The 25,268-nt window shown below is 39.7% G+C and overlaps 1 protein-coding gene across 3 annotated transcripts in view; it reads right to left on the bottom strand.

Annotated features, from left to right (window-relative positions):
• Nucleotides 1–277: 277 nt before the first annotated feature.
• VGLL4 (vestigial like family member 4) overlaps nt 278–25,268 on the bottom strand; it is a 108,121-nt gene continuing 83,130 nt past the window's right edge. For all 3 annotated transcript variants that reach the window (XM_054215744.1, XM_054215743.1, XM_054215745.1), the window contains 3 exons: nt 8,314–8,536; nt 5,021–5,141; nt 278–3,124 (listed from right to left, as the gene is read on the bottom strand). In XM_054215744.1, coding sequence (XP_054071719.1) covers nt 2,856–3,124; nt 5,021–5,141; nt 8,314–8,536 — 613 coding nt within the window. In that variant the 3' untranslated portion in view covers nt 278–2,855. The remainder of the gene's footprint in view (nt 3,125–5,020; nt 5,142–8,313; nt 8,537–25,268) is intronic.

Here is a 25,268-nt window from a genome sequence, read left to right on the forward strand (position 1 = left end):
CGTTGAAATTCCTCCCCGGGCTCTTGCCTGGTTCACCAGCCTTCCTCAAAATGGGGTAATTAGCACACTTGTTTTTAAGGCTTAACCGTCTCCAGTCGCATGAATGAACGATCAGCTACCGCAGCGCTGCTCACCCCACACAGGAGACCGTGGCTGCCCCCATTTGAGGTGCGGGGCTAAGGGCCGTGAAACACCGCACTAGCAGCGGTTTGTTTCTGCTTCCAGCTCGCGAAGCAGAGGAAACCATTTCTGCTCCTACCGAGCGATAGAGAAGCGTACGGACACCCCTGTGATTTAAGAGCACTTTATTGTTCTTTAAGGCTACTTTTAAGTACAAAAAAAAAAAAAAAAGATGGCCTGCCAAACCTTTTTTTTTTCCAGGTGAAACAAGGCCACAAAAGCATGGTATATTACAGATTTACAAACACAGAGAGACTTTCAAACGGAACTGTAGATAACCCGGCTCTGTGAAGAAACTTCACCACGTCTCGTGATGGTGAGTTCAGTTTAGTTTCCTTCCGCCTCCCCCCAACCCTTTGGCTTCCGTTGACATTATTGTGTCTAATATATGTTTTACTGGACATAGCACATTAAATCTTTATTGCCCTCAAATCCATTTACCTATCTCAGATAAGTAAATGTAACCTTGTAAAACCGCTATTATCGAAAATATTAGCTTTAAAAACATTATCTTATTTGTGTTTACAAAGAAATATAGGAGTCACATTTTCCACAGAGTCCATCTACAGTATTAGTATTTTACTGTTATAATGCTCAGTAGCCCGTAGCAATAACAAACTAGTGGCTATTAATGCTAATGCAGTGTTCTCATAGAATAACTGTGTTCCTGCACTTTTACTGTATTACAGACAAATCTACAACAAAAAAAAGATCAACTTTTTTCTCCAAACAAAAAAAAATGAATGATTACAATAAAGGAAAGGGAAAAATTAAATAGCTACATATCATTAACAAATTAATTGTTCCTCAAAAAATACCTACAAATTTCTCTGTACATTCTTTACGCACAGCGTAACGATGGTCTTAAAGTTACCTATATAAAAAAGTGTTCTTTTAACAATCTTCCTACAGAGAGTAGGGTACTGAATGCCAAAGCAAGTAAGCGTTGACTACCCAGTAAGATGGTAGTGAAATGTGTAAAACTGGGGGCTTAGGTGTTTTTTTTTTTAATTTTTTTAAAGAAAATTGAGCAGCCACCTTCTCAACAAGAGTAAGAGCCAATCTCCCGATCTCTTTCTACCCTGCACCTTTTCCAAATTAAATAGCTTAACTTTAAAAAAAAAAAAAAAAACAAACGTAAAATAAAAGCCACCATGGACCCAATACTGTAACACAGTCCATAATACATCACGTGTAGGTCATCTTCCAACTAGTTCTAACTTTCTACACTGAACCGATCATTTCAGGTAACCCAGTATAAAAAAAAAGCCCTAGTTGCAACTGTACTGGGAAGATGGAATGTATGGGGGAGAGCAGTTACACTTAACAAGAAGAAGAGAAGCTCTTAGTACTAGCACAGCTGTGGTTTTACGCCTGCCTCTACTGCCTAATTTCTAGTTAGTAGCTATTAATATAGCAAATGATAATAAATGCAGTAATACCTGTATAAAGTTTTCTAATGGAGGAATGTATGCTGCAACTTGGCACAGGCTTATGAATAAGCTTAAAAAAATTAAAGATCATATTTCACAAACTGTAACAATCTGTTGTCCAGCCAAGATACGTAACGGTAGCAGTTTCTGCAGCTAGTTAAAGGTGGATTACACAGACTTAGTGTTAGGAAGCAAATTCCCGCTGAGCAGACAGTGCTGCAGACAGAAACAATTACTCAGTCATGCGCAAAGCTATAGCAACCTGTACCACGCATCGTATATCTCTAAACTGCGTCATTTGAGGCCTGTCCTGAGGCTGTCCTCGTTTGCTGGCTGCTACTAAAGTGAATATCAAATACAAATATCATAGAGTACAACTGTACCAGCAGTAAGTATATCTAGGATTGTTACTGACAAAAATAAACTAATTCTGAAGAAAAGCTAATAAGTATTATGATTCTTACTGTCTATACATTAATAGATACCAGCTATTTTTCATAAAACATGCATCGTTAAGCACTATTGAACCCTCCAACCTCAGCTCTATTCTAACAAACTGCAGTGTTTAGGAAAAAATGCCCGTGTTCTGTAAATTATGCAGTCCAGTTGCAAGCACTAAGCACCTGAAATCTAAAGAGAGAAAGACCTATAACCTGTATGAGACTTCCCCTTCCAAAGCTGTTTTGCTTTAAGAAAAATCAAACTGATAGAAATGTCATCCTTAAACCCTTTTTTCAGCAGTTTGCCCTCAAAACGTTAGCATCTTCCAGAAAGTTGCTATGCAACTTCAGTCCTCCTCCAATAGTGCAAATCATACATGACAGTTCTTTTCAAGTATATACATACAAAATTACTTCACAGAGGGAAAAAAAAAAAAAAAAGGCAATGTAAGCAAACCAGACAAATTCTAGTCTCAAGAAGCTAATACAAGCAAAAAGCATTTGGGTCAACCAACTAAGTGTAATGGCTTTTGTGGATTAGCGTGCATTATTTTTTTTAAGGGGCAGCAGATTTGCATCAGAGGTTTCTTTGGTAATTGAGGCAGGAAAAAAAGGATGCTACATCGTATGAATCTTTATGAAATAGTTCCTGCTATCATCTTTAAGGGCACCCTTTTACAAATAAAAAGTGAGTACACAAAAACATGTGTTGAAAACTAATCTCCCCTCCCCCAACACTATTTTAAGCACTGTTCAAAGCTCAGTCAAACCATGCAAATTCACAAACGTCACGGTCCTCTCTTCATGAGACTACAGAGGGCGAGTGATTATGATTGACCATGTGAGAGGAAGGGGAAGACTGGCCCCGCCGTGAGGCAGACTCGGGACTGCTGGAGACTCCGTCCTTCGCAGCTTTGATCTGAAGCCACGTATCCCCAAGTGCTTTGGCAAAGTGGTCGTCGACTGATCCTGTGATGGACACAGAGTTTGCCACTGGCTCAGGCTCCTTGTAATTCTTGCCAAGGCTCCGGCGGAAGTGCTCTTCCACCACTGGGTCACAGGCAGTGGTAGCTGGATGGGGAAAGGAAGCAGAAGAGGCGTTATTTGAGTGCAGAATCCTGGCACCAAGTACTGGATTCAGAACCTGCATTTTCTCCCCTTTTCCTATCATCTCAGCATAAAGCAAGACTTCTTCCCCGCCCCATTCACTAGCTGTTCTACAATGATGTAAAGAAGACGGAAGGAGTTAAAATGAAAAAAAGAAGTAATGAATGGCGTTAAACGTTTTTGCATTTCCGTGACCTGCACCAGGTAAGCGTTTTATATATAATTATAGTTCTCCCTCAGGCTAGTAACAGCTACACCTCTGATTCTATGGAAACCCTCTCCCAAACAATCACATAGAACTTATATTTAGACTTTAATAGAATTAAAGATGGAAATGGTTCTTCACAATTGGCTCCCAAGCCTGCCGATACCAGTCAGATGTGAGGAGAGCCCATTCTAAATTACAGCATCCCAAAAGCTGCGCTCAGGGTTTCATCTTACTTGACATACTGGTGCTAGGAGCCAGTCAGAAAACTAAATGAATCATTACCTCTGCATTAGGTACGACAAGCATTAAAACGGTGCAATACTATTAGAAGAGGAACAAGGAACCTTAAAAGACAGATTTTGAATGATAATAGTGGTAATTCCTCAAACTAAATATGAGGGAGTTGCAGTTTTACAATTTAGAAATGCTATCTATGTGTCCGAATGAGATTTATCTTTCAAAAATACTTAAAACTGTCGGGATCTGTGCCATTGTCCTTCAGGCTATAGAAAGGCTTCATTTGGTGCTAAAATAAATGTGTCATGCACAAAGACCTCTTCAAGTGACAAGAGACAAGTATTTCCTGAGAACCTTTACCACTATTCCAAAGCCCATGTCAATACAGCTGGGGTCTCAAGGAAGAAGTTCTCCTTAGACAAGTAACAGCAGTTTTCCAGAAAACTTCCAACATCTTGGATCTTTAACTACTGACTTTTTCTAAAAGTGTAACATATCCTCCAGGGTCTCACTGCAGCTTCTAATTCCAGTTTTCAACAAAATGTTGATCTTTTAAAGAAAAATATATAATCATCACCTTACTGTGGACTTTTAGGTTCCTACCTACGTCATACTGGTATTGTCATATTGACACATTCTGGTTGATGAAGCCTCACTGCCAGGGATGTTTGGAAATCCTGCGTGTTAAATCTCTGCATCAGCAGGTATGTGATTTGAAATGCATTTATTTGAAGTGTTTTCCCCCAGTCACACAGTGAGAGAAAGTGCAGAGAAACATCCCAAGGTTCCCCAGCAAGTACTGCATGAAAAGATTTCACGAAAAGTACTAATTGCACAGAAGGTAGAAAGCTAAAGCTCGCTGCCTGGGTTGCTATAGCAACTGCCCTCCAAAGCTTTTTGTGTTATCCGTGCAGAGAAAGGTGGAGGGTATGTGCTTTAGAACAGTATTTGTATCTACAGGAAAAGATTTTTGTGACTGCAGCTGAATCATAAACGTCTACTGACTACTGAAAGACTGGGGAAACTACAGCTTCTAAAATAAGAGCATGGCTGGATGCACTGGCCCTGTCTGCTGTTTGTCAGTTAGACTAAAATAAACATGACGACTTATTTGTCTGTGTGAGGTGTTTGCTTTTTTAAAGAAGCTTTTCGCAACAAGAAGAAAGAACAGCTCTCTCCGCCCCTGATTTTGAACTGGTATTTTCTACTGGGGCTTAGGATCGATGGTTAGAAAGAGTGCGGAGGGGATCTGTGCTAGCCTGTCCCTGGGTAGACAGGATACAAAGAGGTGTCCATTGTTTCACCTCCTTTTATTCCTGTTAATACACCAGTGCCTACACAGTTAAGCTTAGTAAGACGGTTTTGTTCTCCTCAAATTCTAATCAGGCAGTTAAGTGCACAAACATGTAACTTACTGCTAGAGGGTCTTCTGTAGGCAGGCATTGCTGAACCGCAGCCACTGTGAGCAATGGGACAATGGGAGAGGTTACAGTTCCGGTTGTTCGCAGAAGCACATGTGATTACGGATGGACGGTTCTAATATGGAAGAAAAAAAGAAAACTGTCACTCACTAAGGCCATTAGCCCAAGCCATATTAGCAGCAATTCATTGCATAATCACTTGAGATGTACAAACACTGAACTGAATCCCAGCAGTGAAATAACCCATAAACTGTCCAATTCAATGAAGGATATTAAACCCCAAAATATTCAGCTATTATTTCTCTGACTGATTAAAAAAACCCACATTGCATTTCCATAATAGTTCTTAGTTATTTAAGTGGCAAGCAGCCATACAGAAAAAGGGCAGTATAAAAGCAAATCATTAAAAGCATTAATGTGATGTTACAGTGACTGTTTCAACTTCACAGGCAATACATATGCAGAACTAAACGTCAACACATTAAATACTTGTTTCATTCTATGTCCACGTATCCTCCTGATTCCAGCACTCACAAGAGCTTTAAAAATTTTACAGGTATTTATTATCTTAGTGTTAACCAAATTTTAATGGCATAATTTTTCATTCAGAAGTTAAGCTTTCCTGACCTGAATAATTCTGTATTCTGTACTTCAGCCACAAAACAATAAGCCCATAAAATGTAAAATTTGAAGAGCTCCTGAGCCAGTCTTGACCGCAAGTACTTTCCTGTTGTAATTAATCTGCCTTTCTAGCACTACTTGATAAACATCATCCTTTTTCATTCTCAACACATGCAAATTCCCCAGAACGTCTACTCACATAATCTTAATTCCACAACATATACTTCCTACTAAGTATAAACATAAAATACTCTTCTTAAAGTTGTTTACTATGGAAATGTTACATTGAAACAAAGCCTTAGGAGAATGAATGTCCCAATTTCTCCAGGTGGCTGAACGGAAATAACATGGGTATTGGGAGTATTTTTGCTTTCCATCTTTGGTATGTTTTATGATGCAAGGAGTCCATTTTGCTATATTCAATGCAAGTTAATGGTTAAGTGTCCAAAAGATTAACATAACTGAAGTAATTAACACAGTTCTAATTTCTTGTCCATTTTACAAATCTGTGCAGCGAACCCACAAAAATCACTATACAGAGTCAACAAGGAAGGAAATGGTTTTCATTATTTAGTGGTACTTTAGTCTAGACAGAGTAAGAGCAAGACCAAAGTAAAAGAGATGAGCTTTCCAGGGGAGGTTTAACACTATTTGTCTAGACACAATGGGAATCATCCTATTTACATCTTTCTTACTTTTTTTTACTTTGCTGTCAGTGCAGTAAAGAAAAAAAGTGAATTATTTGATTTTTCTGTAAGCAGTTCACATGTGGAAGTATTTATTTTCTTTTTCACAGGGGCCAAGATATGTGCATCTATGAAGCGGTTTTTGAGGTGTGTATATAAGCTTATGTCTTAACAAGAGTATTTTAGACATGCAAGAGGTGGGAAGGAGAGAAAGAGAGAGAGAGATAATAAAAAAAGCTTGTCTCAAGAATGCATGTACCAACATCACAAAGGATCTGAGAGGCAGGATAAGGCATCTTACAGAATCCCCTGCTGTGGTTCTGTGTGTACAGGTGCACTGAGCAGACTATACATATTTGCATGAAAATGTTGAGATAAGCTGAGAATTTAGTAACAGCGACTAGAGCAGCTGAATAACCCTATGCTGCCAAAATAACAAGGTATTTTTTTCCCACCTCTTTATTAGAAACAGAGTAAGATGAAATCCCATTCAACATGTTAAGGGTAAAAAAAAAACCCAAACCAACAAATCATCAAGCTCGGGTTTCTTATTTTCAATATGCTTTTCCCTTTGTATGATTTCTACTGAGCGCTCTTAGCAAGGTCTTACCTCAACATCCTATTTTCCCAAGAAAACAGATTGTAATCTAGCTCAAAATGTCAGAGATAACAAAAGAGAAAGGAATCTGGTAATGGGCAACAGGAATCAGCCCAAGTCAAACACACCAAAATAGACGAGTGTCAGTGGTGTTAGCTGCTAAGCTGAGACGCAGCAGTAGTACTATCAAAGGGCAGCAGTGTCGTCAGTGGAAGCCTGTCCCTTCCTCCTCTGTCATCACTGAACGCCGAGAGCAAAGAAGAGCCGTTCTGCACAGAACAATAACTCTGCAATCTGCGTGCCAAATGATGCAAGATATCAGCAACTAGTGTAAAAGCTAGGCGTTTTGGCATAGCAAAATGTAAAAGACTAGCATACATAGCCAACCACCGTGAAAATCTACACAGCAGATGTAAAGTATATGGCTCCAGTGAAAAGCAGCTTTCATAAACTGCATATGAAAAATCTCAACCTCTGAAAGATCATCCACTTAAAGTGTTTACCCTTTGTAGGGCATCACAGTAGGGGAAGGAAGGAAGGAAGGAAGGACAAGCTTGGGTACGTGGGCCAGTTTAATTTCTCAACACTGCAGCTCATCACAACTCAATTATCTTGCTTTGTCTCTCCACTTGCGAGAGGGATAAAAGTGAGCCTGACATATAAGAAAATGGTTATTGTATAAACTGCATAGAGGTGGCTCATCTTCAGCAGTTCTGAAGGAAAACAACTAAAAAGACAGCAAGCCAAAACCAAATCAAACACCACCCCCCACTCCAGTATATGGAAATAAACTATAAAATAATAAAAAATCATTACTTCGCTTTAGGAAAAGTCATTATGAAGTAGTGATACAACATTGCTCTGAACAACGCAATGAATGCTTTTGGCTGGCTAAAACAACCAAGGTCGTTCCAGCTTCTTTCACCTGGAAATCTCAGTGCAAACTTGCACCTCTTCTTCAGCAGTCCCGGAGAAGAGAGCCAGGACAGAGGGGAGGGAAGCACGCACTGATGGCCAAGAGGAGCACAGATGAATAACCTCTTTACCTGTGAACCGCATTAGTCGCTCAACCACCCAGCAACTCAGTCTTTGCATTCGCAATTAAAACACGTGCATTCACAAGCTTAGTAAAGCATCATGAAAAGCACGAAGGCTGAGATCTGTGACAGATAACATTTAAACATCGGCAATTTATTCACATTAAACACAATGAGCTGTGACATGCATTGTGCATTTTTAAAATACATTTTGCCTGAAGAATAGTATTGCCTACCTATTGTAACCCAAAACACGTCCTGCTTACATCTGGGAAGTCCTCATTGTGTCTACAGCAAGGACTCCTAAAACCACCCAGAATTTCTTGTCAACCTAGATGCCAGTACCTGCTGCCGTTCCACGGAAGTCAGTGTAGGTGTGATGCCAACTGTTCGGGTTGCATCCATGCTGTTTTTGGTCAGTGCTAGAGGTTGATCCATGGTCAAGCTTGGGATTGAGGCATACATGTGATTGGTGTGAAGGCTCATTGTTGGGGCAGCAGCCCTCTCTATTGGGCTGCGACTCCTCTCTCTGTGCTCCTTCCGATAATCTCCATTGGCAGTCTTGTTTCTAATACATGAAACAGAAAAAAGTCAAAGGACTTACTATTGTTACAAGCTATAATCAGATATGCAACATTAAATGCCTTTAAGAAACATGAGGCAATGCATTTTGCTTGGTTGTGAGGAGGGCTATAGAATCCCTCAGTGAGGTATCCCTGGTCTATCCAGCCACCTTGCCTCAAAAATAAGCCAAAGATTTACATTTGCAAGCTCTGGCAGCCAACATTTGTTTCTTCAGACACTTATCTAAGTGTAGCAAGTAAATAACAACTGATCATGTTTTGTTAAGATCAGACACCTCCTCATTTAACATACTATTAATCCCACTCTGTCTCCTAACACTGCAATATTCTCTAAGCATTGCTGAAGCCCAAGAAAAGTTTATTTTACTCAAAAGACATGGGTTGATATCAGCAAAATGCAGCAAGTCACAGCAGGAAGCAAAATTTTCAGATCAGAAAATGAAGGAAAAGCAAACTACATTGCACTTATCTCAGAATCATTTAATTACAACTGTTCTTTCAAAGAATAATTTCCAACTACTACCAAACACTTAGTCTCAGTAGATGTACTCATATAATTAGCCTATCATTCACTGCAATTAAAATAATACTGATTTTGTACTTAAGTATGAGATATTTCAGTTTCCATATAGCAATAAAATCGTCATTGAAGGCAAATGAGTGAATCAAAGGATAGGTACTTCATTCATACTGGTGAAGGCAGTCATTCCTAACCATTGCCCAGGTAAGCATGGGTATGGTTGGCAGCCTGGAACATACCAGTATGGCAAGAGTTAACACGCTGCCATCCCTAGTGCCTCAGTGTGAAGCAGCAAGCTCAGTCTATCTTTCACATAAGAGCGAGCTGAGGAAAAAGCTGGTTCTACGGAAAATACATTTTGTCTTCAGAAGACTCTTGAAGTAATAATGAAGTGTCCTGTATGTCCTGTGTACGAGTGGGTAAAATCCATTTATGAGGTGGTTTTCCCCCACTTTTTGAAGTGTATCATAGCAAACTGATATGCAGGAGCCATCTTTAGAAATGCTCTGATGAATATTAGGCAGATATAGAAAAGGAACAGAAAAATGTTTTTTGTAATACTGGAAATTAAGGTGCACAAATAGTATACAATATTCAAATAAGTTGCAACTCCAAGAAGCTACTGCCTACTTCAACGTCTGAGAAAGTCTCTCAAAAAAGCAATGCTAACAGCTGAGGGGAAAAAATAAGCCCTGCCAAAAAGGGAAAATAAGGAACCCCAAAGCTTATCAACAAAAATGCTATAGAAAAACCTTCTAGATTTATATAAATGAAATAATTACTTAAGAGTTATCTAATGGTTACGTGCTGGTTTTATGTTAGTTAAAAACAGACAATATTACTGTCTTGATTTCTCCATATCATCTAAAATCAAAGCAGCACTGGTGTTCACATTCACTCTCCGACACCACAGCAGTACCTCCCTCTGGTCACACACACACGCTGGTGCATCGTAATGGGTTGGCCCCACACTCCTGACCTGGTGTGGGCATGCAGCCGTGCCAGCAGCCCCCAGCAGAACCTGAATCCCCCCATACTGGCTGCAGGGATGCCCTGCCATAACCCTGCCCTGGGAGTCAGGGCTGGTCCCTGCGTTGCACAGCATTTGTTTAAGTACCTTTTCAGACCATGTAAACTTTTAGCCTTGACAGCATCCTGTGGCAATGTATTCCACAGTATAAACTACATGGTTTGTTAAGTACCTTTTCTTCACGAGCTCCTTTTGCTTCTTTTTCACCTAAAATCTAATGGTGTAGTCTGTTATTGCCCTAGTTCTTGTATTAGGAGAGAGAGAAAGCCATCGCTCCCTGCTTATCATCTTCATGTCACTCCTGAGTTCATCTCTCTGTTCAACAACTTTTTTCTCCAGGTACTTCTTTTTTCAAATAAAAACTGTTCCATAAGTTTGTCATCCTTGTGGCTCCTTCTCATGCAAGAGCTAGAAAAGCTATAATCTTTCTTGAAATGAGGGAGCAGACCTCTGCTGTATTCAGGAACAGGACCTGTGCTGAACTCATCACAAGTCTTCAGTGCTATTCTTCAGCCTGCTCCAGAGTCACTTGGTTGTGTAAGTTCGAAATCTGCTATTGAATTAAAACTCAACTAATTTATCACATTACAAGTTAGGGTTAATACGGTACCAGGCAACCAGTGACTTGAGAACCTCGGGACACAGCTTATTCTCTATGCCAAATTCCCTTGACATGCTTGTGAGGGAACAACCAACAGAGTAACAATAAAATTTCTAACTGTTCAGACCGCCCTCCCCCCCCCCGCCGGCTCTGCCCCTCCATCTATTGCTTCTCCCTTTTAACTAATTACAAATTAGTAGTTGCAGATTAGCAGAATCGACCATAAAATCTAACCTTTAAGGTTTCACATCTGGTCCTCAAGATGTTCTCTGAAAATCATGTGTTTCTTGAATCCTTCTTTATAGGCCAGATTTAGACCCAATAAAGCAGCACTCAAACCACCAGGAAATACATTCTCACAGTGCTACATTTCGATCTTTTGCCAGCTTTGGTACCATTTCAATTCACAAGCCGACTTTGCAGTATCAGCATTCAGAAGAAAGAAGTTTAGAATTGCATTGCTCTGAGCTAATGACTGATGCAAATGTGTGACTTAATGGCAGCACAACAGACTCTATATTTAAAGTACAGTAGCCTCATCTTGAATTACAGTACTGAAACAGCTACTGAGCACGACAAACTAATCCTTCACCACCCCTTAGGAAGCAAGCATGGAACTTCATAAATAGCCTTTGCAGACTGTTTTTGTACCTGGACATCAGCCATTAGATAGCCTGGGAAATAATAACATGAAAAGACATTGCTAAAAAACATTGTTCAAGTGATCAAGGCAATGCCGTGTAGAGATGGCTCATTCTTCCTGCTGCAATGCAGTATCTTTGGTGGCTGCAAGCCAAAATCTTAGTTTTCAACTAAATATTATCTGGTCTACTACAATTTAAATAGCCATTTGAAGGCTGCAACATCACGTACAGCTCCAGCAGATTCCTACTTTTCACTGCCTCAAAGAAAAAAAACAAACCCCGTTCAGAATTATTATATTTTGTTTTAATAAACACAAGTTGATTTTCAAAGGAAAAACTTTGTTTCCTCCACCAAAAATACTTGTAAAATTAAACAAAAAAATGCAGCCACACCAGTTGTTTCAGGTTTTTTTCTTAGAACTTAGTGCTGCATTTATGGGGGGAGGGAGGGGAGCAGGGCTCTCAAAAGTAAGCAGTGGTGAACAAACTTACTGAAATTCCCAAGCAAAAAAAATATTTCCATTTTACATAACAGCATCTACTTCACTTATTATCACTTTACACAAAAAGTCACAGACCTAAATATTGGTGAACTGGTAGTTTTGTTGAAAAAAAAAATTAAAAAAATTGAACTTTTCTGCAAAGATTTTTGGAAGAAGGAACCAATAAACAGTCTGAGGCCAGGAAGCACAGCACAGCAGGCAGACCTTCCCTAAAGATACCTAAAATTATTGAGTTATCTCAGTAATCTCAGCAGACCACACCCCTCGCCCTTTCTGTAGGCAAATAATTCCCTCTTCCTAAATTAGAATAACTTCTCTTCCGGGCAGAGGACAGTTTACACTCCACTCCTCAAAAATCCTCTCCTGAATTCATCTACCTTCAACTCTATGGTCTTAGCAAAAAATGAAAAATACCTGAAGCTTTTACTTCCACATCAGATATTATTTTTTCTGAGCCCAGCTAAAAATTTTACAGCACTGTGCAGAATAGTAACATGATAGCTCTGCCCTTGCAAAAATATACCAGCACTTCTGTGTCCCTCCTATTTAAATATAAATAGCAAATCCTACAGACATCTGACTCCACTTGTAAAACAATTGTACAAAACATTATTTATAGAGTATTCATCAATTTCATATCATGAAATAATTTTAGTTTAAAATGTAACTTTAAAAATAATTTTCTATTAGCAACTGAAAGTTTGTTACCGTTTTTAAAAATTATTATTATTCAGAGAAATCATTCTTCTTTTGGTATTAGATGCTTTCTCCTGAAAGGGCAATCCAAATTCCATGTCTTTGAAGATAATTTTATTTTACTAAAGTGAATTAGCATAAAAATTCCACATGCACTGAACAGGTACAGAGATGCATCTCTTAGTTCAAACATAAGGGCAGAAAATTACAAAGAAGAATTTCTGACCATGTTTGAAAAATAATTTAAGACTATATACTACAAATAAATCCATCTGTCCAAACAGCTTTACCAACCCTCAACGCCACTTTGTCTTAGAAATCAGCATATGTAACTCTGGACTCCAGCGGTGAATATGCCAGCGCATCTCCACTGGCTTAAAAAATAGCTAGCAATTAATATCGGTGGGAACCCGAGCAAACATCAGGCAGCGGGACGCTATTACATCAGCCATACCCATCACCCTTTACTTCCCCCCTTCTAACAGAGGTATTCAAGCTACTTGCAGGTTTGTTTTACCAAAATTATACATGATTCCAACCTTAAATTCATTTCTCCAATGCTTGAAAAACAGACATTGTTTTCCATGTTTCTCCCCAATGAATCATAACTGAGGCTCCAGCACTTACCAAGCATCATGTGCTCAGATGGATGTCATACCAAAACCACACACATCCTGACTGTTAGCTGAAAGTCTGCTTCAGTTTGGTTCTAAATAATGTTTGTTAATTGAAAGCACTGTTTCAGTCCTCCTCAAGAACCAGTTCAAAGGTAGCTAAAATGCATTGTTCTTAATATTATTTTTTTTTTGGTCATACACCCTTTAAATGCGGCTGTTCTGTTCCCTGGCACAGAGTGGCGGTAATTCACACTCATCCTACAGGAACAGACTAACGCTGCCAGCTGCTTAAGAAAAAGGAAAAAAAAGAGGCCCACCGAAGGGGACAGTTTTGCTTGCACTCACTTCCAGCCTGCAGATCCTTAAGGAACAGATGCCAAAAGTATTACTGTACCTCCCAGTGAAGAAATCACAGACGTTTCACACTCCCTTTGGCAGAAAGAGAGCTCTAACTTGAAATGGTTGTACTGTAGGAGCGTGTTTCACTTGCAGAACTTAACAGTGCTTTTACATTTTTTATCAGGTAAGATGTTTTCTTTATACAAACACAATGCATAATATTGCCTAAGAGTAAACTTTCATTTGTGTAACCTAATTCAGATATGATTTTAGTATTTTCAGCATCTTTAAAATATTAGTTTTCTAACATCTTTTACTGTATTTATTCACAAACTCTTAAGTCTGAAAGAGGACAGCTGCTTTTGTTAAAGACTACTTAAGGATTTATAATCCATTGATACAAAATATCTTCTCCACATGATGGGGATAATTTCCTGCAAAAGTACTTACTTGCATACATTAATTTTATTACTGTGAGGTGGGAAAACAAGAATTCAAGGCGACATTTCAAAAACACGGTGATATATATCCAGAGGGAAAAATGCTACGTTTCACTTACTCAGAATTTTGTAAGCAATCCAAATTCACTAAAAAAACCCCAAACAAAACCTGAAAGTATTAGCAGTTTGCTCTTTGAGTGTCAGCCAATTATTTGAAGTATTCATAACATGAAAAAATACTCCAAACAGCCCAATACATTCTTCAGACCACATCTACTTTGAATGGCTGCCACCTAAATACATAACCCTTTTTCATCCCATTTTACTAGCTTTATGCTTCCCTGTTTCTTTGAGTAGCCTTTTCCTTTTATGGCGTAGTACTCCATCTCAAAAAGCTTTCAAGTAAGCAACTTGCAAGAGATTACTGTTTTTGCAAGAATCCACAGAATCTGGACATCTGATACGGTTTCCTGAGAAAGAGAAAGAATGACCGCCCTTTTTGTCATTGCTGTTATTTAAACATTATTTGTACAGTATATTCCCCCGGCAGGACACTTTTTGGACAAACTAAAGATCACGTTCAGATAAATGCACAGATAAAACTGACGACTGATCTCCCATTAACGCCTTTCTTGAAGCAGCACTACAGCAGCTCTGCCTCCTGCTGTGGTTCTGGAGGGCTCCAGAACAGCACTTTGCTGGCCAGCCAGCTACAAAGCGGTTCTTTAACCCAGGGCTGTAGCTGGCAAATCCGCCATTTCTTCCCCCATTCAAGTGTGGCTAACAAGGAAAGAAGCAGGTGGCCAAGTCTTCACTTTCTGCCTCAGGCTAGAAACAACTCAGCAAAGGCACCCAGCGCTTTTAAGCACTGCCTCAAAGGTTCTCCAACCACCGATAATTAAACTTAACTCTTCCCAGAAAAGAGCTTTTGTTCTATTTAATTTTTCAACTTGAGCATCAGGCCCAGTTTGGAGAACTGAGCACCTTATTTACACAAGTTCTTTCAGAGCCAGAAGTACCGGTGCACCAACCATACCTGTTTTCCCCTGCTCTCTCCACTCCTCTCTAATCAGAATTCTGCACTTCCTTCCTTTAAAATATTTCAATTCATGAATTTTTTTTTACAGTTTAACGCTACAGCCAATGGGAATACCTTTGAGATGAGATGACCCTTTCATTCAATAAAACCGTTGAAAACATACTAACATGAAATAGGATAATCTTACATATAAACAAACATAGGTCACACTTTCTACATTTATCCTCACCAAAACAAGATTTGCAGAGATTAAATCTTGGACGAGATAGTTACTTGCAAATGTAATCAACCAGGAGAACAGATTTCACAGTAAAAGAAATAAATTCCTAATAAGCTGTGAAATGCATAAAGGAGTGTCCCATTACTGCCTGCACCAAGCAAAAATATTCAGATACAGAAGAGCTTCCCTTCCTGAAGGCTTAATATTCACAAGTATGAAAGAATGCAAGAGAACCGCATGATGTAAGACCTCAGTCAAAAGCCAAACCCACAAAACTGAAATCTAAATCTAATGTACAGTAAAATCAATTAACACAATCTCAGATCCTACTTACATTTTCTCACAGGAATTTTTTTTTTTAATGTTTGGCCATCTTTTCTCCAACACTCATAGGATTGCTTTGAAAGGTAGCACTGGTTGCTTTACAATGGTAATCAATCATTCCATCCATAAGTAAAACTCTGGGATTTATTAAATGAAAAATTGTGTCACTGCTGGAACACATGCATAAACATACAATCCAGAAATGATGACAAAGTTACCTTACCGCAATAGGTACAGACTGCAGGCTGCCTTTAAAAATCAAAACCTGTAATTTAACTTTACCAAAAAAAAAAAAAAAAAAGAAAAAACAGAAATTACCCCAGAACCTCTGCTCACTAATTCCTCTGCTCTGCATTTCTACTGCCCGCTCACTCAACTCCAGACCTCCTACATTTAGGTTCTCATTTTATGTGGTACACCTGATGGCTCATTTCACAGTACCGGAATTTTTTTAAGAGGTTTTATGTGAGGCCATACCTGAGATGTAAACTACAAAATTTTAACATATAATAAATAGCGGGAAAAATTCTGAAATGGTAACTGATCTCAATAATTCTGCTGAGGTAACTGCAAATATGAATTAGTTTGTTAGGAAAACTAAATAAATTTTAAAAAAAAACCACTAACGGCTCAAAAAGTAGAGCTGGAATATTTCAGTATTACCACAATAACTAGTGTCTAGGTATAACTGGACATTGCAGTAATTATAAAAGTTTCCTAAAATACACTATAATTTCTGGAGCGTAACCATAAGCTCACTTCATCTCTTCAAAATTTTGTTTAACTATATCTAGGTGGAAACCAACAGCTGAGTACAACTCCCATCAGCTCTGACTGAGTTTTCAAGGACTGTGGACAAAAACTATTCATCCTCCTGCCAATCACATTAGCCAAAGAGGAGAAACTTTTTGGTCCTCTAACCTGCACGGCAGTGTCTTGGCTTCCCTGTTCTAACTACAGTCTAACAGCCCATCAGAGGAACAGCACGTTTCTTGGAAAGGAGGAGATGTAACCAAACCTTTAAGATTTACCTGGTTCAGACACCTCCCTGTAACTCTCTCTTCAAAGAATGACAGTAGCCTTTGAAGATCCTGCACAAAACCCTAGAAAAATGCATAAGTGAAGAACTACTACTGACAACTGTGAAGACGGAAAGACAGAAGATGTGAACGTTTCAGAAGCCGAAGAAGGCTCTGTGGAGGATGTGGTCTGTCTTTGGAAGACGCTGCTACTACAGTTACCGTACTTTTTATGGAAGATAGTTTCACTAGAACTGCAAAACTCAGACATACCAATGCACACCTGAAACTCAATCCTATGGTTGCCAGTCAGGACCCAGAACGAAGGTTTTATTTCTAGCTCAAAAGTAAACTATATAGAAGTCAACATACCATCTGGGTGCTTGAAGGCACAATAACCTTATTCTGAGAAAGTCAAATGAAGCCGGTGAAATAGAGCGGAGCCTGCCAATGTTCACATCTGGAGAGTGAGTCAGGCTACTGCATATATTGGGATGAACAGAACATGGTCTAGAAAGGCAAGTCACTGCTGGAATGGAAACTAAAAATATCCATGCATAAGTCTGAACTGTTTCATGTCTATAAGGCACTTTGAATTGTTTGAAGGGGGAAAACATCCAGAAAAGCAAATGATAAAAAATGACGTTAAAGGGACACTCCAAACTTTCCCTAAAATTTCTAACAAGCGGAAGGAAAATTTGACAGTATAAGGAAAGAGGGAAGAAACTTCCATGAAAACAGCTAGAAGGTCAGAGGGGTTACTGAAAAGATTCAGAGGCAGCTATAAAATGATTAATTTGTACCCACAACTGTAGTGCCCACCCAAACACCTCTAGCAGACATTTCCTCTTATGTTTTACCAATTCATGTGCTGGGTCACGTGCAGCTTTTATAATTCAGCCATATTAACATCCTTTTGAAGTCAAACTTGGCACATGCAACAAACCTTTTATACTGACTCACTGGAAAATACTGTAAAAACTATTTATGATCATACAGAGAAAACTACGGGCCAATGTCAGGAGAAAGCTTGCACATAAAATAGATGCAGCAGTGGGTCATGTCCTAGTGCAACAAGATTAGCCACATACATGTGTGCTCAATATTGCCAGGGTACATCAGTCTGTTCTGCAGGCTCTGGGAAAACTTGGTGGTGTTGAAACTCAGTGGTGAAACTGTGCAGAACTGTTAGAGGAAATAAAAAATGGCAGTTACATTTTCTTATAGTATTTTCTGGGTTGTTCTTTAAATATTTTGTACTTTTTTATTTTGAAAAAATGCTTTCATTCATCACTCAACGACTGTCATGCAACTATTTTTGTAGAAGTGGGTACCAGCTTAAGTCAGTCTATGAACCCCAAATTCTCAAAAGTTTATGGGATTTTATTTAGTTCAATCACATAAAAGACTACATATCAGGTAGAATCTTACAGTAGAGGAGCAGATTCATCATTTTCTTCAAATAGATGATGTGGGACATAAAAGATTTCAACAACATGAGAATGGCAGTTTTATTTAGTAAGAGTTTTAACGACACAAGCCAGTCTCTGAAAAAAAAGGTTACAGTGCTAGAATCATCTGTGTCAAATTGTCAGGAGATGGGATTATACAGTTTTCTTTTCCAAGTTCAACGGTTCTTAAGAGAAAGAGGGAAAAGGGTCTGGATCATTAAAGTTTACAAATTATGGTCACTATCCATCAGATACACAATGTAACATTAGTTGATGTGAGGCAGGAAAAGCTGAGAAAGTACGTCAATTCACTTTCAGACAAATTTTAAAAATTCTAAAAAAAGACAGGCCTTAGACCTTAAGACTGGGAACAGTGTTCAAATAACTGGTTTTAAGAAATGGTATTTTTTTCATGGACTGTTTTATATGAGGAGTAAACATTTCATTGAAAGTTTATTAAAACTGTTTGTAATTGCTAATAAAATCTGAATTACTGAAACCCCTAAAAGTACTACAAATACAATAACAGCTTCATTATATTTTGCACAACTACTCATACCAACATAGTAAAGTAATTCCTTTGAAAAGCTGATAACCAAACCAACCACAGCAGAAGCAGTTAAGTGTGTTTGAAAAGGCGCTTCTGCAGTTACGGCACCCAAGTTAACCATCAAATTCCACAATCAACAGTATCCTCTCACAGAAACTTCTGGTTTAAGGGAGACTTCGGTTAGAAAAGCAAGTCACAAGCAGAAATGTCTGGGGATTAAATAAATCAGACATTTTTTTTTAAAAGTCTGTTTTATGAACACTAAAACGTACTGATTAAAAATGTGACAAAAAGATGTGGGAAGCCTCATTGCTTATCATTCAGATAGCAAGAAGTCAGCCACGTCCATACAGCTCAAACAAAACAACTCTGGCAGACGAGGACTTTAAAGAGAGGACTTTGACAGCAACACAGGAATCGACCTTAACTTGACTGTAATGTGCGACTCCTCCATTATTTACAGTAACTGTACATCTGTGCCACATTAAAGACTACATGAAGCAGTAATTGGAGTGTGGCTGAGGCTTCTCCCCAGATGTTTTGGGGAGTTTTTCTCATGGCTTACCAAACCCGTCCCTCCCGGGCACCCTGTGCTCGCTTCGGTGCCACCGAAGGGGCGACATCCAAGTCCCCTACACAGGCAGCCCTGCAGGTACCACCAGCCAACAAACAGGCTCTGCTTTCTATGTTCACATTCCAGGGTATTTTAGGAACAATATTTACATTGTGAATGAGAAATCTTGGAGAGCTGCTGAACTGCAGAGTTTGTTTACAGCGTTTGCAGAGTTATGTAAGAAATTTAAAGGAGGCCTCGATTTCAGTCAGGCAGTATGGCCATGGGTATCTAATTTAGTCAACATCCCAGCAACTACAAAGCACAGCGGATGCCAGCAACATTTTCCACTGGGGGAAGCGGTCAAATAACTGAGGTCAAAACCTTTCAGGCTTCAATGGCGGCAAACCCCTTTTATTTCCCTTGTCAATTTTTCTTTCGGGATAAATCCTCAAAGAAAACCATACCCACCCCCTTCCCAGGCGCGGGGGCCGCCGGGCTAGGCCCGGTACTAACCTCGGGGTAAGCATGGCCGGGGCGGAGGAGGGCGGCCGCCTCCGCCTTCCCCCCCGGCCCGCCCGGGGCCTCACCAGCCCGGCGAGCGGCTGAGGCGCAGAGCGCGGCCCCGCCGCCTCGTCACGATAAGAGTCCCCCAGCCGCGCCGCGCCGCCCGCCCCCCCCGGCCCCCCTCAGCGCCGCCATCTTCCCGCGGGGAGCTGGCCGGTGCCGCAGGGGGCTCCTCGGCGCCCGCCCCACGGCATTTTTTTGGGAATCATTAGGAAGAAGGCCACCGCACGCTCGTTTCCCCTCCATTTCTTCACGCCCCCCTTCAGAGGGGAGACGGGGGAAGGCTGGCTACCGGTCAGGGCGCTTGTTGGAAAGGTAAAGATGGCCACGGATGGTCAGAAACAGCCAGAGGAATACTTTTCCCCTTTCGACACTATGAAATAACACCATGGATTCAGAGTTGGCACTCGGCAATTTTGCAGGAAGGAGTTAAAGCCAGTTCGCGTGTTTTCGCAGCACGTTACAGCATGAGGGAAAATGAAAGGAGACTGTCCAGGCCAGCACTTCCAGTCTGGGGAAAGAAATTTACTTATTCAACTAGAAATTAATGTAACATTTTATTCCAAATCTTACCCTTATAGAGTCATTGTCTATAGCAACCGTGTCCATAACATTCTAATTCTCAAGAGCGCAACTTTCTAGCAAATGGTACATCTGTCAAACTGCAGGAAACATCTGGGAAAATGGTTAAATAAAAAGAAGTGAGATTAAACCTTTGTTTCCATATGGTTAGGATATACATCTAGAATATGTTTGTAAATGTTACTGGTTGTTTTCTTGCCTCTTGCTTAGCTATCAGACTTTCCGGTTGGTGCTGAATTTCACCCCAGTGCAGGGAGATGATAATTTCGGCAATGTAAAATTCCCCTTCAACAAAAATAAAGAGTGAATGAAATGACACAAAAATGGGTAAAAAGCCGAGACCGGGGTGGGAGGGACTGGTGGCCTGTGGGCCTCCTTGTCACCTCCCGCCAGCGGGCGATGCCTTGTGCCGGTGGTGACGCTGCTCCACAGGGATGACACAGCTTTGTCCGTCCTACGGAAGGTTTATGTTCCCTTTACAAAAGAAGGAAAATGAAAGTGGAAAATATTACCTCAAAGCAGAATTCTGGAGCTAGCTAACAAAACCTTTCTGTTTGCAAGTGGAGACACCTGAACTAACATTGCCTGATTTCTCAAGTGCTTAAACATATACCCAAATTTTAACAGATCAGGACTTCCTGGGAAGGACTGATAAGCTGTCAATCAATTTTTAGCTGTGAAACTGTTCATAACAAGCATTTCACATGTGCTCAGCTACACTCTCCTGAGCTGAAAGGGACTTGAGTACTTTCTATCATTCCCCCTTGGATAAGAACTTCTGCAAAACCCAGCGTTAAATATTAACTCAGATACATTTGCTCTTTGAAGTCCCTCTCTGAAGGTTCAATTTAGTGTACATTTGTTGGAAACAATTTAAGAATAATTTTATGTAGCGCATGATCTCCATTAATAAATGAGAAAATATATCTGATTGATCTGGTCCATCATTCAAGCAATGCATACAAGGAAAGAAAAAAAAAATTAGGAAAGGCATTTCGAAACCTGCTCTGTAATCCTTTGTCCGCTGTAATCAACAAGAGCCACATTGTACCAGTTCCACTGGCAGCACAGAGGATTTCAGCTTCAACAGGACTGCTCTGAAAACACCAGGTTAATCCTAAAATACTTCAAAGGCATATTCGTGCCAAGAGAACTGAGTGAAGATGCCTGCAAGCAAATGAGAGACATTTTGGGTGTTCCAAGTGGTGTGTGTTGGTTTTTTTTTTTTCAATTCTAATTTGTCACAATAAAATGACAGTGTAAACATATTTCTTAATACCACATGAAATCTGGAACCAAAAAAGCAGTAGTTAGCAGCGAAGAACTTTTTCTGAAAACTCCCACGCTACCTCTGCAACCCAGTTCTAAATCTTTTCAAGCCCTGCTTGGAGCTGGAGCCAGCCTCCACCACAATGGGGACCTGACTTTCTGCAGAACATTTCCACCCTGCATTCTCAGCTGGGGTAAGGGAACGGTACAGAGGAAGGTGACGGAGTCCTCCTCTAATAAGGAGCGTGAATACTTCCAATTTTACTCAAAATTCCTTGCTTTGAGCTACTACAAGCTTGAAGAGGACACAGCTGGCCCTGCTTCAGGCAGGAGGTTGGATGAAAGGACTTCCTCCAGCCTGTTCTAACCTGAACTGATGCTCTTCAAATCCAGGTAACTTTCAGGACAGCTTAAGACAGATTTTTTTTAAAAGGGTGCCAGGGTAATTTCTATTACAGTGTCATTAAAGCAAGCAAACTCCATTGGATATTCATGGTAAGAAAAACTTAGGATATACGGCAGCTTCCAAACTCCACGAATCTAGGCTGGCTTTACCAGATTTGCCATGATTCTTCACTGGAAGAAAAGTGAAGACACAACCTAGAATCTGAAACAGGGTCTTACGGTGATATCCAAAACTAAGTATCATTCTGTGCAATACACGTTAAGCTGCATTATTCATATGCAGACCTTTCTTTTATTACAAGAAAAAGCCAGATTATATATTCACACAAATCAAGAGATGATTATTCCTCAGACATCTACCTAGCAGCTGCAAATGTTTGCCGTAAGATTATTTTCATACAGAAATCAATTTTCATTGCAATCCTAATGCTACCAAACCAAATGGGAATTGTGACAAAGAGACTGAGGGGAAAATATTCCATTCACCAGCCTGCTTGTCCCAAGCCAAAAATGCTAACTTTCAGCCTGATGTACTCGACAAGCAAACAAAATGATTCCATGATTCCATAATTCTATGAAACATAACAGTCCTTTCCAATACAAACTCAAGTGGTCAGTTACATATATAATTTTACCAGTAACACAAAATCCGAATCCTTTTGAAGATGTCGGTGACATCAATTCACTTTAAGGTTAAATATGGTGATTTGATCCCACAATTTGCTAGCTCACAAACTATTTTTAAAATTGCTACGCCGCAACTATACAGTATTAGGCCACCACTCTTCCTTTGCCCAAAAGCAGTTAAGAGTCACATATTTGCTAGTTCCTACTAAAAATCAGAGAGGCAAAACCAGCCCAGTGTAATTTCTTAAAAAAAAAAAAAAAAAAGAAAAAAAAAGAAAACTTAAAATGTTGCGCTCTTGGCATTTACTCGTTTTCTTTGCTACTTGGCAAACAAAATGCCATGAGCAGAAACTCCTCCGCTCCCTGCGCAGGCTCTTAGGGCAGCGCTGCCGCCCGCTGGGAAAAGGCTGATGTCAGCTCTGCAGAGCTCCCTGCCAGGAGAAGGAGGCCTTTGTTTTCAGCTGAACTGTGAAAATGAGAAAATGCCTCCAGCCTGACAAACAAGAAACCCACATAACACAGGTCAGGCCCAAGACCTTTGCTTAAAGGTACAACACATTTCATTCACGTGCCCCTTACATCACAACGCCCAGATAGAGGTAATTTTACACAGGAGTTGCCATGAAATGCTAAATTCACCTTGGAAATATAACAAAGCAGCTTCGTTTGTTAAGAAAGACTGGTATAGCTCTCAGCCACTTTACCCATACATAAAGCGCTTGTAATTCTTACATAAATCAAGCTCCTAATTACTCCTCTGTAAATCAAGGTGATTTTAGTGAAGTCATACGAAAACAAAGGCATGTTTCAACTTGAGGCTTAAAACAGGCTTGCCTCTCCTTTACAAAGCACCAGAAAATAAAGTACGGTACAAAAAGCACATTTACTTCAGCAAGATTATACTTTAGCAAATGCATTTTAAGTAAAACGTTGAGGGCCATACAAGGAAGCATGAAACACAAATGAAGGAACTTCATATTACAGTGCCTAGGTTTTAATTTGGGGTGGAAGTATTCATTTTTCCCAAGTGAGGAGCTTATGGGTGTAATCTCTATGACCACAACAATACAGAAGCTGTATAAATACAGTGTGCTGCCCTAAGGCAGGCAGGCAGTTTCACATCCTGATTTTTAAAAATTAACCACAAGGTTTCAAGTATATTTCATTATCCTAAAGCTGAGAATTATCTCCTCTGAAAATCAGAGCCCTTGATAAATGTTCTTTGCACAGGAATTCCATTACATATTTTAGAAACCTGGTAGAATTGCCAGGGCATTTGATTCACTCTGCTCCAGAGACTGTACTCCAATAGCTATGTTTTTCCATGATAAAAGTAAACATATCCAAGTATAACTCAACCTAATCAAAGAAGATACATCAGGGAGTTACACCTGAACAGGGAATATCTCAAAGCATTCAATTTCCAAACAAAAGGCTGGCATCAGGGGATTGCCACTAAAATATCCAAAGCATTTAAATGGATGCATGCCCACTGAAGCACGGTGACTGAGATGCTAGGCTGCTGGTACCTAAGAGTTAACATCCAGTTGCTAACAAAAGGTTCTACCATTTATAATGAACCGCAGCACACAATTCTTGTCCTATTTAATTACGTTTCCAACCACAATATGCTGGTGTTAAGAGGATGAATGTACAACTGCTTCACAGTTCTACCAATGCAATCACAGAGACCCAAATGTCTGAACAAGAGCTGCTCGTGGTTATAAAGACTTCTGTCTTCCAGGCACTGACTTCCAAATGAGAAAGATTTCCCCACTGGGACATTTAGAACAACTGAAGACGTTCAGGCCGAGGAGTATGGATTTAAACACCGCTACGTGGCAAAGGCGTGCAGTCCGTAGCCCTAACTAATATTGACCGGGGCAGCTATGCCCAGTTTTTGTATCATCGACTCTTTTGTCCTATGCTTTCAGGGGACTTTGTCCCAAAAAGTTCAAAATACATAGACTCTGAACTTCACCTTTAGAGTCCAAATCACAAAAATGTCTTTCCTATAGCCAAAGATACCGTGCTGTCTAGTCTCCACATTACGCTCCACATCTCCTATCGATTTGGTTTTCTAAATTAAATGTTGCCAAACTTGCGCTCCTAGAACCTCCAAGTCACTACAACATGACTGCCATTATTGTGTTCCATAAAATACTTCCCTCAAATCTACTGTCTTCTCTCTAGTGTGAACAAGTCAAGCTTCTGCAACATACTTCCCACCTCCAAAACAAAATTTTTAGGGCAGTTCCACAAAGTTTGAGTAATCCATTTCTATCGTTAAACCCGAACATCATAATGCGAAAAAGAGGGAAAGTATGAAAAACATTAAAAAAAATAACCTCATTGGTGGTGGTGTCAGGAAAATGGGGAGTAAAAGTCCATTTGAATGTTTGTGAACTTTTCTGATATATCTGAAATATACAGAGTTATTTCAGATGTATCACAAAAGTTTGAGGTTTTGTAATATTCAGTTGAAAGCATATTTTCATATGGCCAGATCAAACTTACAAAAGAAAGCAGAAAAAAGATGGCCTTGTGTATGCTATTTTGGATTATGATTCATGTGTGGTAGATGGTTTAACTGAAGTAGATTAAGTCCCATCATGTGAACGCTAGCCAGACAACCAGTGCTTTTTATTATAAGATGACGTACATTTCATATACAAGATCACAGAAAGAGTTAAAATGTACCCTATTGGAAAAGATCAGAT

The sequence above is a fragment of the Rissa tridactyla genome, chromosome 10 (genome assembly GCF_028500815.1).
Source record: "Rissa tridactyla isolate bRisTri1 chromosome 10, bRisTri1.patW.cur.20221130, whole genome shotgun sequence".
Lineage (NCBI taxonomy): Eukaryota > Metazoa > Chordata > Aves > Charadriiformes > Laridae > Rissa > Rissa tridactyla.